The following is a 17,456-nucleotide window of genomic DNA, read 5'->3' as shown; positions in this document are numbered from 1 at the left end:
TGTAAAATTTAACACAATAGATTTAACCAGATTTATAATAAAAGGGATATTCTTTAAGATGCTTTGCTTTAATTAATTTCTATCCATCAGGTGTAAGTTGTTCTTGGAAACTGACAATATCTGATTAGTTGAACCTATTCTGATAAAATGACTTTTCGTAAAATAGGATTATTTCTGGAGGGGGGCAAGGTGCAGAGAGTGCTTTTGCCCCATAGCACCTCTTTTTGGTTATGCCAATGAATAAAAGATATTTCTGGAGTTTAAATATATCCCAAGGTTACATATAAAAAAACATTTAATAGCAAATTGAACATTTTTATGGGATTTTTTTATGATCATCATGTGCCGAGTGATCTTAACTTGGTCAATATAAGGTCAATATAAATATATAACTGTATATGTCACTGAGAATATATACATGACAAAAAAACCCAAAACCCAGCAGCTGCCAGAGGGGATATGCTCACATTTTGCAAGAGATGGATAGAGAACAAGCTAAAAACAAAAACGATTTTTATACAATCAGGGGCCATAATCTAGAAAGTTATGGTCTGAAATGCGCAAGTACCTGGGAATGTTTTAAGTTTCATCAAAATCGGATAAAAATTGTGACCTCTAGAGGTTCCATAACCTTTGTATTACATACTTATACACCATTTCCCTACAAAGAGCGGCCATTCTGTCGGGCATTTTCATTTCGATTTTCCCGAAATTCCAATTCAACCTTCATTATGGTGGAATAGTGATATATCTAAACGGTTTTTAAAATTGGAAAAAAATTGTAACCTTCAGAGAATCCACAAGATAAAAATGTGATTTTTCAACCAATCAGGGGCCATAATCCAGGACATTACGTTTGGATATATGTGATTATCAAAGGGAGGAACCAAGATCTTTATGATAAAAACATATATTTAAAGTTTTATCCAAATCGGATAAAAACTGTGGTCTCTAGAGGGTCCACAACCTTGATATACCATATTTTTTTACACTATTTGCATACAAGGGGCGGCCATTATGTCTGTCAGTTTTTGTCTGATTTTCACGAAATTTGAACTCAATCATCAGTAGTGTATAACTGTGATATATTCACATGTTTTTTTTTATAGGGACCACAAGCTCAAAACACAATCAGGGGCCATAATCCATGAAGTTACGGTCCGATACATGCCAATATCGAAAGGATCTTTGGGTTATAAACATGCATTTCAAGTTTCATCAAAATCTGATCAAAATTGTGACCTCTAGAGTGTCCACAAGCCAAAAACATGATTTTGTGAAAATGTGGGAGTATAAAAAAAGAATTTAATATACAGTGTGAATATTAACTACATCTACCCACGTAATATCACAGTTTACCTATGTGTTTCATACACAATACAATAATTCTATTAATAAATTGGTTAATAAAAATATTGAATCAACAAATAAGTCATTTACCTATTTGAAAGCTAAATCAATACAATCCTGGGTAAATAATATTCATATCATTTTTATCGATGGTGAACAACAACATAACAAATAAGTGGGCCCTTACTAAACAATGTCCCAATAACTAACAAAACAATGATTTTCTACTTTTTTTTTTGCAGGTGGGGGGTGGGGGGGGGGAGACATATGGTACATGTTATTACAATAGTTTGGCCTTGAGCAAGGAACATTGGGATGATGCAGGAGTGTTTAGAGAAAGACCCAGAAGGTTAGGCAGGTGATCCTAGTCCTTGTCACATGTGGGATCGAACCTGTGACTTGCATATCATTGATAATCCTCGAATATGCAATTGTCTAAAGAACAAGCATGCCATGTTTCATGTCCTCATAGTTTTTTTTTCTTAAAGAGCATCATCCCAAGACAAGAAGATTACCATGCATGTGTATGGAATCAATTACGGTTAAAAAAAACGTTGAGTATACAAGACAATTACAGTTCTCTTCATAATGTCGACTAATCATGTAATTTTGATTTTTATCACAGCATCTGAATCACAGTGGATATTTTAATAGCATTATAATGGGATTCATGTTGGTGATTATCTGGATTAGTATATAATAAATATATAATCCAAATAGGATTACCTCTGAATTAATCTGAAAAATCATGTCTTGTAAAGATTACTTTTTAATAAAAAGATAAGTATTAATTATGCTTTTCTATAATCTCAAACTACAGTCATGAGTCTACCTGAATATGTGAACCAAATCTTCTTTAGGAGAAATCTTTATTTCTTAGAAGTTAAATTTAATAATTCTAGAATAGTCTCAAGAAAAGAAAACTTCATTCGCTACTACAAGTAACTGTATATAAAAGTTGCATTCCAAGTATGAATTAAAGTCTTCTGGGGAATTCAATAAGCCAGATGTTACAGAGACAAACATCCTGTGAATGACCCCCAACTAATGTTTTTATGAAAGATAATATTGACAGGCTGTTGGACTGTCAACAAATACAGACCTTGGCCACCTTTAATACCCAATGAATTGAAATGGGGTTCACGGCCTACTGTTCTGCTCCGACTGGGCTAATGAAGATGGGCATATGCCATACAGTGTGCTATGAGGGAAATTTTGCCCAGACAGCATACCTATGGTCTACTCTTATATCAAATTTCAAATATAGACCCTCTGTCCTGCAACACAGACAACGTGGAATCCTGACGAACACTCTCGACCAATGCAGGGATCGAACAAGTTACCTCAAGGTTAGCAAGCCAACATCTTACTCACTGAGCCACCGTGACTCCCCCACCTTTTATACACCTATCATGAAATGAAATGTGGTATAACATCTTATATTTCTTCTCCAACCGAGCAAATAAAGAAAGGCATATGCCAGACAAGAGCCTACTTTTATTTCAATTTTCAACTGTCAAGGGTTCTTTTACATGAATCCCAATGTATAACATAGGATTGTACTTTTTTGTCTCATCCGAATGAATAGCCACTACCTTGCCAGATCCATCCTCCTGCACCACTGATAAGGGTAAATCCAGCTTGAAAAACTGGGGGAACTTTCTCGACCGGGATCCAACCCCGATATCAATTCTTTCTACCTGGTCAAAATTTGATAATTTAAGTACTTTAATAGTTACAGAAGGATATAGATATTCAAAACCATGCACAACCAAAATGATTTTTTACATGCATGCCAATGTATACATGGGTCCTCGTTTTTTTTACCCATCCAAATGACTAAACAGCTGTCCTTGTCAGGCCCTCTGTCCTGCACCACTGACAAGGGGGAAACCACACCGGAAAATCCTGATGAACTTTCTCGGCCAATGCAGGGATCGATCATGTGACCTCCAGGCTATTGAGCCAGCGTTTTACACACTTAACCACAGTATTTATGTCTGTGGCAAAAGCATGTCTACCCTTGAGACCAACACATGGTTACTTTTTTGTGTGGTAGAGTGTGAAATGAAGCAACACATGGTTACTTTTTTGGGTGGTAGTGTGTGAAATAAAGCATTTTTCCTTAGCAGTGGAAATTTCTGCTAATTCTGTTTCTAAATGTAAGGAAATGCAAGGAAAATAAAATAGCTTTTATTAAATCTCTGACAATTATATAATACTGATATATAAATAGTTGTTCTTGACAAGTAAATGTAAATGCAAAATTAATAACATATCAATAGGATGGAATCAAATAATCTTTCACCTGATGAACTGTTGTGAGGGTCAACTTGTCTTTCTTGACATATAATGTAATCATTCCTACAGGGTGGTTTTATAATTGAACTCCTATAGGGAAGATATAAATTATGTAAGAACTGACGGCTATCTGTGTATTGTGTATGTGATGATGTAACTCCATATCCTCGTGAATCACATTCTTCTTATACTCAAAACCATCAACTACTATAAATACATGCACAACATCATGTGACTTGGCTTCTTGCCCGCTTTTATTTACATTTTTTTCTTCTGATTTCTCATGTTCTGTTTTTATCATTTCCAAGGTGACTTTAAAAAAAATGCCAACATTTTCTCTCTGATGTTTTCATTAGTTACGGTTTGGACTTTACTCTGTCATATATATAATACATGAATCAATAATTCCTTATATGGATAGATGTATGAGATAAACTTAATAATCAAATCACTTATGGGTTTCCTATTTCTTGTTGCAGATGATATATACATAAAACCTAAAAATATAAGATTATATAAGATAAATTTGTCATCAGTTGTAGTCAAAGATTTTTACATAAGTGTGTGACATATGTATTTATCTTAGAAAATAACTTTGTAGTTGATATTAGCTCATGAATATTTATTTCCAGAAAAAGGATTGAAAATTACTTAAACAGGATTTAAAGCATCCAAGAAAAGAATATTTTCATGTTATGGTTTTGAACATCGGGGAAATAAAACCATAATGATTTTGAATACAAATATGCTTGTTTTTTAATTTTTTTTATTTTAAGCGTTTCGCGCCATATATCTCAAATAAGAGTCCCACGAAATGTATAATCTCATTTAGTCAGAGCTGGTCATCTAATGTGTAAAAATATATAAACCAACTTCATATTTTTTAAATGGTCCAAAACAAAATCTAAGAGTAACTTGTTGATCGCTCATTATATAATTTCAGGATTTATAAAAAAATGGCAAAAGTTTTATAAAATGTTTGAAAAATGTATACATAAAGAAATATGATAGGAAAACATATTTCCTTAATAATCTGACTTCCTCAATTAAAATACATATGTCTAGCTAGAATGTAGATGTCTTTTCCTTACAATTACTAATCTGTCTCATTAAGAGAAGTCTCATTATGATTTAGGGTTAATAACTACCTATGTGGTATATACAAGTGTTTAGAGCTTGTATTTCATCATGTCACGCATGTAGATATACATTAATACTAGCTACTTGTGGTCTTATTGACGTCATATGACAACAAGTACCTGTCACGACTTGGCAAGCTGCCAGAGATATTTAAAATTCATACTTTACCTGGCAAAAAGCTTATTGCACTGAGCATGTTGGGTTTTTTTTACAAAGGGTAATGTTGACATTTGGAAAGTTTGTTTGAAGTTTTATTATACTAAAACAGTTTTGATTAAGAAAAGTAATTTCTATAAATAATAACATAGTAAATTTCTATTAATTCTAAAGCTCAATTAAAAATAAATTTGTGTTCAGTGATAAAATTTTTAATAATAGTTTTTCTGAATCGGTTGTATTTCAGTTTTTTTTAGATGTCATGCATAAATGTCATGCTTATAGAAATAACAGGAAGCAATCAATGCTAAAATACTGTTTTTATTGCTTTACACCATTCATAAAATAATACAAAAGATTTCTAAGTTAATAAGTTCAGATCCAGTGCCAAAGTATTGATATTCAAGGCTACATATTGATTATCCATATCCTCTATATTGTACATTATTTTCCATAAAAGGATGTCTGTTTTTATTTTGTTTTTTTGTTTTTTTTGCTCGATGTGACGTCTTCATTGGAAAGCTTACTGTCTATTGCTCATTTGTAAATGGGGCTAGTCAAACCATTTAAAGGGTCGATGGCACTTAAGGGATCTTCACTGGTCAGATAAATTTAATTACTATGGTTATTTTGAATATTGTTTTAATATCCTCTTTAAAATTCAGTAATGTAACATCTCTTACAGTATTTGATGGACAAACAATGATTAATACAAAATTTGGGTTTCTTTAATATGACTAAATTCACAGCAGGTGCACGTGAGTGTGTATATAGGTGGACCTTGATTTATAATCTCTTCCGAATAACTAGGCACACTTTCATTGTCAGCCTTACATGGGTCACCTTTGACAAGTCAAGGATGGGCTTGAAACATCCAGAAAATTCTTCTCAAACCCCAGAGAATTCTAGTGCAGATATTAGGTCCATGACCGCCCAGTAGGCTACCATGGCCCAGAAATTTAAATGGAAAGGTACATCAAACAATATGACATGAAAGAAATAGGAATGAGATAACTCGGGTCATTAAGTAGTAATAGTTTATTTATCTACTTGTACCATATCATCAGTGTAAAGATATGAAATCACACATCATGTGTAGCGGGGAAATATTTATATCATTGTACTGGAATTTGACTAAATACCAAAGCATTACATCAGTCTATCCCAGGGCTTCTTTAAGGGCTATTTTTGTCAGTCATGTCTGACTGGCAACCAAAAGGTCAACTGAAAATCTTCATGCAAGGAATTAAAAATATTAAATATAGCTTTGATTAACTTCTGTTAAAAACATTCTTTATCTGCTTAAATACAATTAACAAATGAAGGAATGAGTTTTTCAGATTTTTATAAATGTATAAATCATATGCGAAAAATAAAATATCTGGTTGACAAATTTTTAAGTTGGGGTGATGATCCATTTTGTTATAGCTATTGATTCTTTTAATGAGCTGACTTCCATGTAGAAGTTCTTCTAGGATAGATACCGGTAATTAGATGGCAATAATTGAGGATAGTAGATGTATAATCACTCATCACACTCATTAATGTTGTCATTATGTTGTTTATTATAGTATTAATAAGCTATTTATATTTGGTATACAGGTGGGTGTTTATGTATGTAAACATGTTAGTTATAATGAGACTAGGATGTCAGAAAATGTAGAATAGAATATCAAGTTTGTTTAAATAAAAAAAACAAGTGCTAAAGTAGGCTTATTTGTGCATGCTTTTAACTTCATATAGGTACTATTTTAACAATTTAAATTTTTCACCTTATAGGTGTGTCCCCCTCCCCTCACGCCCCTTTGAAGTGCCCCAACCGCTTCATTTTAAAATTTTACAAAATCTAAATAAACCAATACTAGCAACATATACCTTAAAAAATTCTATTGAAATCTTCCAAGTGGTTAAAATTTTAATTTTCTAAATTCTACTCATCATTTCACATAATTTACAAAACACTGGACATTAAGATGAAATAAACAGTACCAAAAGATCCAAGGCAATTGATCATTTAAACATTTCAGTAACACTTATTTTTACTAAAAATTATGTGGGATGGCTTCTTTAACTCATGTGGCAGTTCTTACATTGCATGTGGGAACTTATGGCTGGCCCCGAGGTCTATTCACTTGATTTGATATTTATTGTTGATGTAATTTGTCTTTTTTTGGGGGGAATGTTTGAATTATCGGTTTTCTTTTGCATGTAGTGTGGTTCTCCTGCACTTAATAGTAAGTGCAATAAATGATATAAGTTGTACTAAATAGTTACTATCACAGTTTTACTTTCAATTAAAAAAAAAATAATTTGCAATAAAATCATAAGACCACTTAAAAACTTTCAACAGGATATACAAATATATTACTTTAAAGGTCAGTGGGTTACACTAGAAGAATAACAGATTCATATATCGTTAAAGATACATTCCCGCGTACATGATTTGATGATATATTTGAACTAAAAACATATTCAAACTAATTAATCTATCAAAATTTTGCTTCAAATCCTTCTCAAAACATTGTATTCACAGCCTGCTATAAAAATATATATTAAAAGAGGCCAGGTTATGTCATGCGACTTTGCTGACACGATACCTAGGAACGAGTGCGAACCTGGAGGAGAATTCATTGCATATACAAGACGATGTTTTCTTTAATCGCTGTCCATTTATTATAAATATCAAAGTCTAATTAAATTCTTGGATTATCCACTGTCCACATCTTTTTCTGTGGTTTTTATCTCAGAAATTGTTGTAAACTTAAGCTCACCATCTACTTTATAAACATATACATCAAGCATTCACTAACGCTGAGAAATCAGACAATCTTCGTGTGCAACCTTTGACGGTTAGGGAAACCCTTAAATTTTTGTCCCGTATGCGCTCCATGGGTATTTTTCAGGGAATTCAGTATTTTTCTAGTAAGGTTGGATAAATACTTTTGGGGGAAATTATCTTTAATAAATATATATATATATATTTAAAACAACAATAAAGTAAACAATTATAGAAAAACAGCTTTTGTTCAAAAGATAAAAGTAATTAGTCAGTCAGTAGGTCAGTAGAACAAAATTTTGAGTTCAATTTATCTGACCATAGAGGATACATCCTTAAATTAGATATATATACATCTATATAATAAATATAGAATTAAATTTATCTGAGATTGTGTCTTGAAAATAGATTTAAAAAAATATGAGTTTCATAAACTGATTTACATTCAATTGTTTCTGTTTTTACTGCAATTTCTTGTCAGTTATGTTCGGCGAAATATGCGAAGAGTCCAAATTGAATGGGGGTCTTTGGCGTCTGGTTACTCCAGTCTACACCAGTAGTATTCTCCTGTGGGATATGTTTAGCTTTGTTCATTGAGTCGCTTCATTACAAATGGCGCTCAAAAGCATTCTGCCAATTTTAAAGTTTTCATTTTGTCTTAAATATTGGATATCAGAAGCCCATAGTTATGACTGAAAACTTGGCTGGTACTTCGACCCACTGGGTCCTGATCAAATATGTGTATTTACAGGTATAATAGATTTATATTACACGTAGTTAACATATATAATCTATTAGAAGTTGTTTACTAAGATATCAATGTACAAAGTTTCATCAACACTAATAATAAATTCTTATCAAAGTTTACTCTACATATTACAAAGTCTTCTGTAATATATTTAAAGTCCATATCATTAAAATAAACCTAATGTATCATTATTACTATTACTATAGGAATGTTACGAATGCTTTAAGTTATTTTAGGTGGTGTTTTAAAAAACATTCAGATGATTTTGACTTCAGGCATTTTTACATCTTAACTGACCATTCCACACATTTAAACAATTTCACCAATTCACCTTTTGTCATGTGATCAATTGAATGACAACAAATGTCACATGATGATCAACAAATGTCACATGATGATCAACAAATGTCAATTATCAGTTAAGATACATCATCAAGAATGTTGCTTGCAAAAAATTAAATCATATATTTTTTGCATAGTTTCTGTTGATATTTGTTTAAATATAATAAAGATCATGTCATATGTCCAATAATATTAATGACATAATGCTTTGTTCGTGAAATATTGATGGTGATTAATGGCACAGTCTACCAATTCAAAAGAGTTTTGATTGACAGTTTCATAAAATAAAATAAAATGAAGTTTAACATCCTAACCAGGCAATTTCCAGCTACCAAGGATTCTTTCAAGTTTATGCCAAAATGTACAAGGGACAAGCCAACAGTGATGCTGATGTCCAAGCTGAAATCCCCCTAAAAAGATAACACATATTAATTAATAGCATATTTATCTTTATCAAAATTATCGAGTAATCAAACTAATTATCTTTACTTTGTCTAAGCATAAAATGTTCACGATCAAACTTAGTCAGGTTCTGAAGTACCTTTAGTGAAACTATACACTAAGTTTCATCACTCTTCACCAGTAAGAATCAGAGTTATCTCATCCCAAACCATCGACCAATGTAATTGCTTAGTTCTGCTTAGCTTTAGTGGGAAATATTAATCATTGAACTCAGTCAAAACATTCGCCTAATGAACATCTATACCTCAATTAACGGTTATTATTATTATTAACAGCAGAGTTGTTATGTTCCAAAGTCTTGACCAATCAAATGGCTTATGACTTCTTACCTTAAGCAGAATATTCTCATCATTGAACTTAGTCAATGTCTTGATATAATGGATCTCTACTCAGAGTTTCATCGCTCTCACCAAATTAGACCCAAAGTAATTGTGCTCCAAAGACTCAACCGATCAAATTGCTTATCTCTGTTTAGCCTTAGTGGAAACTGTGCATGAACAAACTCTGACAAGGCATTCACCTAATAGACACCTACACCAATTTTGAACATTCTACCTCAGTTAGAAGGAGAGTTATTGTGTTCCAAAGTCTCGAACAATCAGACTGAAGTCTCTACTATGCCTAAGCAGAAAATGCTCAACATTGAACTTTGTTAAGATATTGATGTAATGAAACTATACACCAAGTTTCACCACTATCACTCAATTAGAATCAAAGTTGTCGAGCCCCAAAGTCTTGACCCATCGAATTGCTTATCACTCTGATTACCCTGATATAAGCTGCAAATGCTCATTATCAAACATAGTAATGGTATTGAAATGATGAAACTATACACCACGTTTCATTGCTCTCACTTTATTAGAACCAAAGTTATCATGTTGCTTATCTCTGCTTATCTTCGAACTCCATCAAGGCATTCACCTAATGAACGCCTACACCAATTTTAAACATTCTACCTGAATTTGAAGGGGGGGTTTGGATGGCTGAATGGTTAGCATGTGTGCGCTGTACCAAAAGGTCTGTCATTGAGTCAACTGGTGTGGTTTCGATTCCCTGGTTGTGCATGACAAGAAGTAGGGCTGCCTGTCCAACCTTGTGGGTTTTCTTTGGATACTCTGGTTTCCTCCCACTGCTAAAGACCCCTACGCGCAAGCGAATGATTGAAATAAAACTGAACCCTGTGTCAGTCCCGAAATCTCCTAGTTTTTGTTGAGTGGACTTTAAACCCCATCTCTCTCTCTCTCTCTCTCTGAATTTGATAGAGTTATTGTGTTCCAAAGTCTCGACCAATCAAATTGCTTATAGCTCTGCTTATCCTAAGCAGAAAATGCTCATTATCGAACTTAGTCATGGTATTGATTTAATGAAACTATACACAAAGTTTCATCACTCTCACTTAATTAGAACTAAAGTTATCGTGTCCCAAAGCATTCACGAATCAAATTGCTTATCTCGTCTTTAAAGTCCATCAAGGCATTCACGTAATAAACACCTACACTAAGTTTGAACATTCTAGCTCAATGAGAAGGAAAGTTATTGTGTCCCAAAAAGTGTGACGGACAGACAGACGGATGGACAGACAAACCCATTTTAATAGTCCCCCGTTTTCTTTGAAACGCGGGGGAAAAAAAGACTAGAGGCTGTTCCTTGCTGGGTCCTCAATCCTGCACCAGAGACAAGGTGAGACCAGACTGGGAAATCAAGAGGAACTTTCTTGTCCAACATCTGAATAAAAAGCAGGACCTCCTGGTTAGTGAGCCAGCACACAGAAATGCTGTGACTTCCCAATTTTGTAAGATGGAATGGAATGGATGTAAATGAACATTACAAGAAAATAAATAATCATTTCTTGAAATTATGATGTAATTATTAAAATTCCTTAAATAAATTCAAAGAAAGGTAAGAAAGAAGTGATACAGAATTCTCCCCCTCTAGCCGATCTCAACGTGGAACACGAGAAAAACATAACGTTTATATAATGAAATCACATGAAATCATTGGGATTGGCACACACATAATCCTAAATGTTTTCTGAGCTTGATCACATGTAACCTAATTAATAAAATTACACAACACATTTTGCAGAATGTCATTCATGAAGACAAACAGCAAACATGCAGGATCTTGTAGGAGATTCTTGTCTCTACAGGATATACTTTATGGGGGTCTGATTCAGCTCTTTTTGTTAGATTGTCAAGTTACAATACATTTATAGTACACCCTCCTTCTACAAGGGGTACACTTGTTAATAATATCACTTCATAAGAAGTATGACAAGGGTCAATGGTTGATGGTTATTTTCCAGTCGTCTGTGAAATAGCGGGAGTCGATTACATGAGCCCTCTAGAATGGACTAAATCCACTGAGTATTATGGGATTTAATTCATTCACTTATGATAGAAGTAAAAGTTGAAAGGTTAGATCGTGTAACTTAATAAGGTGTGCCCTGATAACAAAAAGAATTCAAATAAAAGCGCACGCTACCAAAGTTTCTCATGCTAACTGGTGATATCACGATGACTATGTTTATTTCCCTATGTCAACAACAGTTGTTATTTTATCTATAGTTCAAGTATTTTAATACAAGATTCAAAGTGTCTCAAACTAGGTGATATCTTCGTGGGGGTACATCAAACAGACTGATTCAGACTTGTTATCGAAAACACTTCGGATTAGTATTATGAAAATTCATGGGGAATAAAAATAAGCTTTGTAAAGGTGCAATTTTTCAAATTAGGGTCATTTGGTACTCAAAGAGTATAAGAGGTTGAAACAGCATTGAAAATGGTAGAAAACACTATAACAGTTAGTCTGTATGTCCGAATCACAGATTTCACTTAAAAACTTGGCCATCCCGTCAATTTTGAGTGTATTAGAGAGATATTTTAAAAATAAAAAAAATAACCAATATGACAAGTTTTAGCCTTGTAGAAATTTCTGTTTTATATATTTAGTGGTCTTTAAAATTAAAAACTATAAATTCAACAGTATTTATTGTGTTGCAAGGTTAATTTTAATATTTTGGCATGTTAATTTACTGATGTTCAATTACACTGCCAGTAATGACTGGTAAATATGACTGAAATGACTGCTCAGGTTCAAAGGTCAATAACCAGTGAATTTCTTGAGTGTGCGTCTTTTGAGTTTGTACCCACACCCCCTGCTTTAAATGGCACTTATAAACATTTTAACAGCTGTTCGTTTTTGTTCTTCTTCAATATTGTAATTCATTGAGAGTCATTCAATTCGTAGAAATTTTGTTAGTATTTCTAGAGAAAAAAAAACTCTCTTCCAAATTATATATTTTTCATAAAATGAAAATGAAAATGGAATGGGCTGAATGTCCTACTTTTCTGTACTAACAAGGCTAATAAAGTCGGAAATGAAAATAATTAAGTGCAGTTCTTTCTGTTAAAACAGATTTTATTTTCTACTTAAACCTTAAATAGACATTCTATTTCTAACACTGTCTTTTTTTCAGTGCAGTGATATTTGAGTCTGTATTGTATGAATAATTTAGATCTAAAAAGACGAAACAGTTTCAGAAGAGGTAATTACACTAAATTGATAAATTGTTCCTTCAAATACATATTGACCCAGACTACAAAAGATGGCGTGTGTGATCTAAATGCCTACATGTATTGTGCCAAGATTTGCTGGAATTGAGATTAGCAGAATAAATTATTCTGTCTGTTATTATATGTACTGTAGCTGTGATTGGGTTTGTTATCGATTTGTGGGTAGTTCCAATCATCAAATCAATATGGCTTCTCCAATATAGCTATGTCTAGACATCTATTTACCGATTGTCTGAATCACCTCAATTCTGTAAACTCTGATTTGTGATTCACTAATGTCAAGTATTTACGTTGCGAAAATAGCATTGCTAGATCACAAGACAGGTGGAAGGATGCCAACTAGTGTTGTTGACAGAAAGATGTTAATATTTTATATCTCTACATGTACACAAAAAATTATTTGTACACGAACACACTGGTTGCATTTTGACTTTCACAGAAAACATTGCTAAAATATTTCTAGAGAACATTGACACTCTTCACATCAAATCATAAAACTTTTATTTTTTGTTTGTTGATAAACACCAATAATTAATAAAAAGTGGAAAGTAAAATTCAAGATTATTTAAAATAAGCTTACTCGGTAGTTGTTGGTACATATTTTAAAATAAAAACTTTACCCAGTACATATTTTATAATAAGCTTACCCGGTACATATTTTAAATAAGTTTACCCAGTACATATTTTAAAATAGAAGCTTAACTGGTACATATTTTAAAATAAGTGTACCCGGTACATTTTTAAAAATAAGTTTACCCAGTATATATTCTAAAATAGAAGCTTAACTGGTACATATTTTAAAATAAGCTTACCCGGTACATATTCTAATATAGAAGCTTAACCTATAGCTTAAACAGTCTCATTACTAATTAGAATTCCATGCTTCTTTGGATCATTCCTCTGTTTGTCAGATAAAGGACTTTTTACCAACAGTAAGGATATCTGGGCTTTGTAATTGTACCAAAATTTGCATATTTATAAAATGTAAAACCCAAAATTTTTTAGTTCATTAATTTGCTCCTTTAATTTAAAATCAAGCACAGTATGTTTTATATATTATTAATGATTTTTAGCCTACTTTGCATTTTTTCTATTAAAAAAAAAGTAGATTAGATCTTATCAAAAATGAAAAAGATGGATCTTAATATAAGCAATCAATATACATATATATATATATATATATATATATATATTGTTTCAAAATTTGTGGCAATTTTGTAGTATAGACTTTATCTTTTGACTGATATTTTAATCAAACAAGCAGCTGCATCCTCTTAAAACTATAACCCTTTAGCAGATGGAATTCTAATTAGTAACGATACCGTTTAAGCTAACCCTTTAGCAGATGGAATTCTAATTAGTAACAATACCGTTTAAGCTAACCCTTTAGCAGATGGCTGTTTAAGCAAATCCTTTAGCACATAGAATTCTAATTAGTAACGATACCGTTTAAGCTAACCCTTTAGCAGATGGATTTTTAATTAGTAACGATGCTGTTTAAGCAAATCCTTTAGCACATGGAACTCTAATTAGTAACGATACTGTTTAAGCTAACCCTTTAGCACATGGAATTCTAATTAGTAACAATGCTTTTTAGCACATGAAGCATGTAAAGATTGACTACCGGATACCCTAGTTCCCTGAAAACAAAATTAGAGAAAACCTATACTTTTCATGCTGGTTTTTCACTGGACAGTACGAAATTACTGAGTTACATGAATTGCCCTTCATATTGTAAGACTGCATAATAGTTCTTAGAGGTACAAAAGGTAAAATAGTTTTGGACGGTTAAAGGGATAAAATACCAACAAATTCACATTCTGAAATGACCCAAGTACTACCATCAAAACTGTTCCCCCCCTCCCCCTTGCCCACACACAACATACTGGTGTCATGTCGGGGTACAGCTAGATAGAATGTATCTCTTTTTCTAAAAAATGTGTTTATCTCATTTAATTCTTAATTGATTGATCTTGAATTATTAAAAAAATCATAAGTATTTAATGCCAACTAAAATGTACCAAATGATCAAACAAAATGTACATGGCCCTTTAAGACCAATAGAGAAATATGAATAATGGTATTCTAGTTATGTATGGATAAATTGTCTGGAGACACAATAACACTTGATAGTTCCAATCAATTACCTTATTCTACTATTTTTACTATCGACTTGTACTACTACTAGGCTTGAAACCTTGGTATCGGTTACTTATACAGCTCAATAGAATCAATCAATAACGGAGCCTGGAAGTCAGAGAGAGTTGTTGATAATACCGGTAATACAAATTAACTGATGTCTGTAGTAGTTGTCAATTTGATAACTATATAACCCCTTGTTTATTTCTTTCTGTCTGATATTAAATTGTATTTTAAAGCAACACTCTCCCGAAAGTATATATGGAAAGTATAGACACCAAATCTTAATAGAAAAATACTGGACTAATCTGTCATAGCCCTACCCCCACCCACTTCGTCGAAACTAAGTAATAAACACCCTAAAACAATGAAATGAATAGTCGAGAATGATAAGGGTTAAAATAAAACTCAATATTTTAATACGATATGGTATTACAATTATATTTTTAATCCTAAATATGAGTTTACATCATAAATGGATAGTATCCTGTTGCCTCATACCCATTTAATTAAACCATTAGCTCTTGGTACATGTAAATATTGACTACTTCAATTCTCTGAAAAAAATATCTTTTTTACGTTAATTATTTTATGTTTATTTTCGAAACCACCTGAAACTACTTCTGTCTAATCCGCTTCAAACCAGCTGAGCCCCAGAACTAGAATACAGTTGTATGCTATTATGGTGATTTGGGCGGTTTGAAGCAGTTTGCGCTTTATAGAGAAATAGTTCCGGGCAGTTCATAGGTGCCATTTGGTTAAAAGAAATAAGAATGATAAAATTACTTGGATTGAAAAAAAAACATTTTTATTAAATTACATAATTATTAATTTTAAAAAATGTGCAAATATCATGTAGATGCCATTGTTATTTGATAGATAATATTTGTCTGATACTAGTATTCAAACTCTTTATTGAACTTGAACCCATAAACTAATAACGTTATTAAATAACAATCATTTTTTAATAATTTCAATGTGACCATTAGCCTAGTGACTCAATCCCACGAGTATGTGGTTCATTAATATTTTTCTAGGTATGTACATGTCTAATTGACAGTAATATATTATTAGTATGCTGGGATTGGTTGTTAGTAAACACTCCTTATTTACTAACATTGCAGACGTAAATAATATGTAGGAATGTAAATATCAACAAACCCATGTTATAAATCATGTACATACGTATATCATATTGTTTATTAATTTTCTGACGCAAATCAAAGCATTATGTTTTTATAAATCTGATTACCTTTTTTTATCCCTTGTAATCTTTATATTATTATAACTAATTATTTGTTAAAAGCTTAATAAATTGTTAAATAACATTAAATAACCCATTATTTAGGTTTAAAGGAGCAATGATAAACTTTAATATACATGTACTAATATTACCATAACAAATCCCAGACGATCTTGTTTGTTACTGAAACAAATAGTTGTTTGACAAAGGCAAATTAACTAGACTTAACTAGACAAGAAATGCAATGAAATTTCTGAAATAGGTATATGGTTTAGAAAGAAATGGGGAGTGAGGTGGGTGATTGGGTTCAGATCAGCCGTATTGTACATAGAGTGTAATATCCAGATTACCTAACGTGGCATAAAATCTTATAAATAAATTGGACAAATTCTGTATTCACGCTAAATTTTTCATAATTTCAATTTAGACAAAATATGTGTTAGTTATTCAGAAGATTGAAACCAATAATGATGTTTAGTTAGAGAACAATACAGCTGAATAAAGAGTGGGGTGGGGGTGAAATTAGTAGATACTAATTCATACTTTAAATGGTCATAACGTGTGTTAAGATTGATCTGAATATTTTTAGGGAATATACTATTATTATGTGTTTACTGGTCTGTGCATTTTTGATCATATCTTTTATTTACAACAGAAAATCATGACCAAGATATACTTTAAAAATGTACTTAAACCTTTTGACAATTAAAAATTTCTTTAAATAACAAAACCCCGCAAATCTCTAAAAACCTAGCTTTAGGAAAAAAAAAAGTTTACTGATAAAACCATAATAGTTTTTATACAGATATAAATTCTGCAATTAAATTGTGTGTATTCTCATAGGTCTACTTTATAAGTCATTTAAATAATGACAAAGCCTTGAAGGCATAAATAAGATTTATAACTGACGTATTCATAATCGTAATTCATAGTTTTAGGCCATAATTGATGTGAAAGCAATTAAAAGTTCAGCGTTGTTATGCTCCAAGTGAAATTTTCACATGAGGCAATTTTCAATTTATTTTGGATATGAAGCTACCTTAGGATTTTGTTGATTTAATGGGCTTTGATAAAACTAACTTATTTTGTTTCTCTTTTATAACATAACCTTTTGTTTCAAAGTCCATCATTTCTTAAACCCTTTATTTCAGAAAACATATCTTTGCTATCAAGATAAATGTGGGTGAATGTTTCATCCGGAAATGTGAAAAATTTATTTCT

At 32.0% G+C, this 17,456-nt stretch overlaps 1 protein-coding gene across 2 annotated transcripts in view; it reads right to left on the bottom strand.

Moving 5' to 3' along the window:
* The window catches only part of LOC126828767 (nucleolar complex protein 2 homolog), a 113,950-nt gene that overhangs the window by 22,989 nt on the left and 73,505 nt on the right, over window positions 1-17,456 (bottom strand). The window contains exon 1 of one of the 2 annotated variants that reach the window (XM_050558741.2): window positions 3,659-3,829. The exons of the other annotated variant lie outside the window; for it this stretch is intronic. Coding sequence (XP_050414698.1) covers window positions 3,659-3,712 — 54 coding nt within the window. The 5' untranslated portion in view covers window positions 3,713-3,829. Of the gene's footprint in view, window positions 1-3,658; window positions 3,830-17,456 lie in introns of those variants that run through there. 2 annotated transcript variants of the gene reach the window in all.

The sequence above is a fragment of the Patella vulgata genome, chromosome 7, assembly GCF_932274485.2.
Source record: "Patella vulgata chromosome 7, xgPatVulg1.2, whole genome shotgun sequence".
In the NCBI taxonomy this organism is placed as follows: domain Eukaryota; kingdom Metazoa; phylum Mollusca; class Gastropoda; family Patellidae; genus Patella; species Patella vulgata.
Note: the sequence above shows the minus strand (reverse complement) of the source record. Positions and strands in the feature narration are given on the sequence as shown.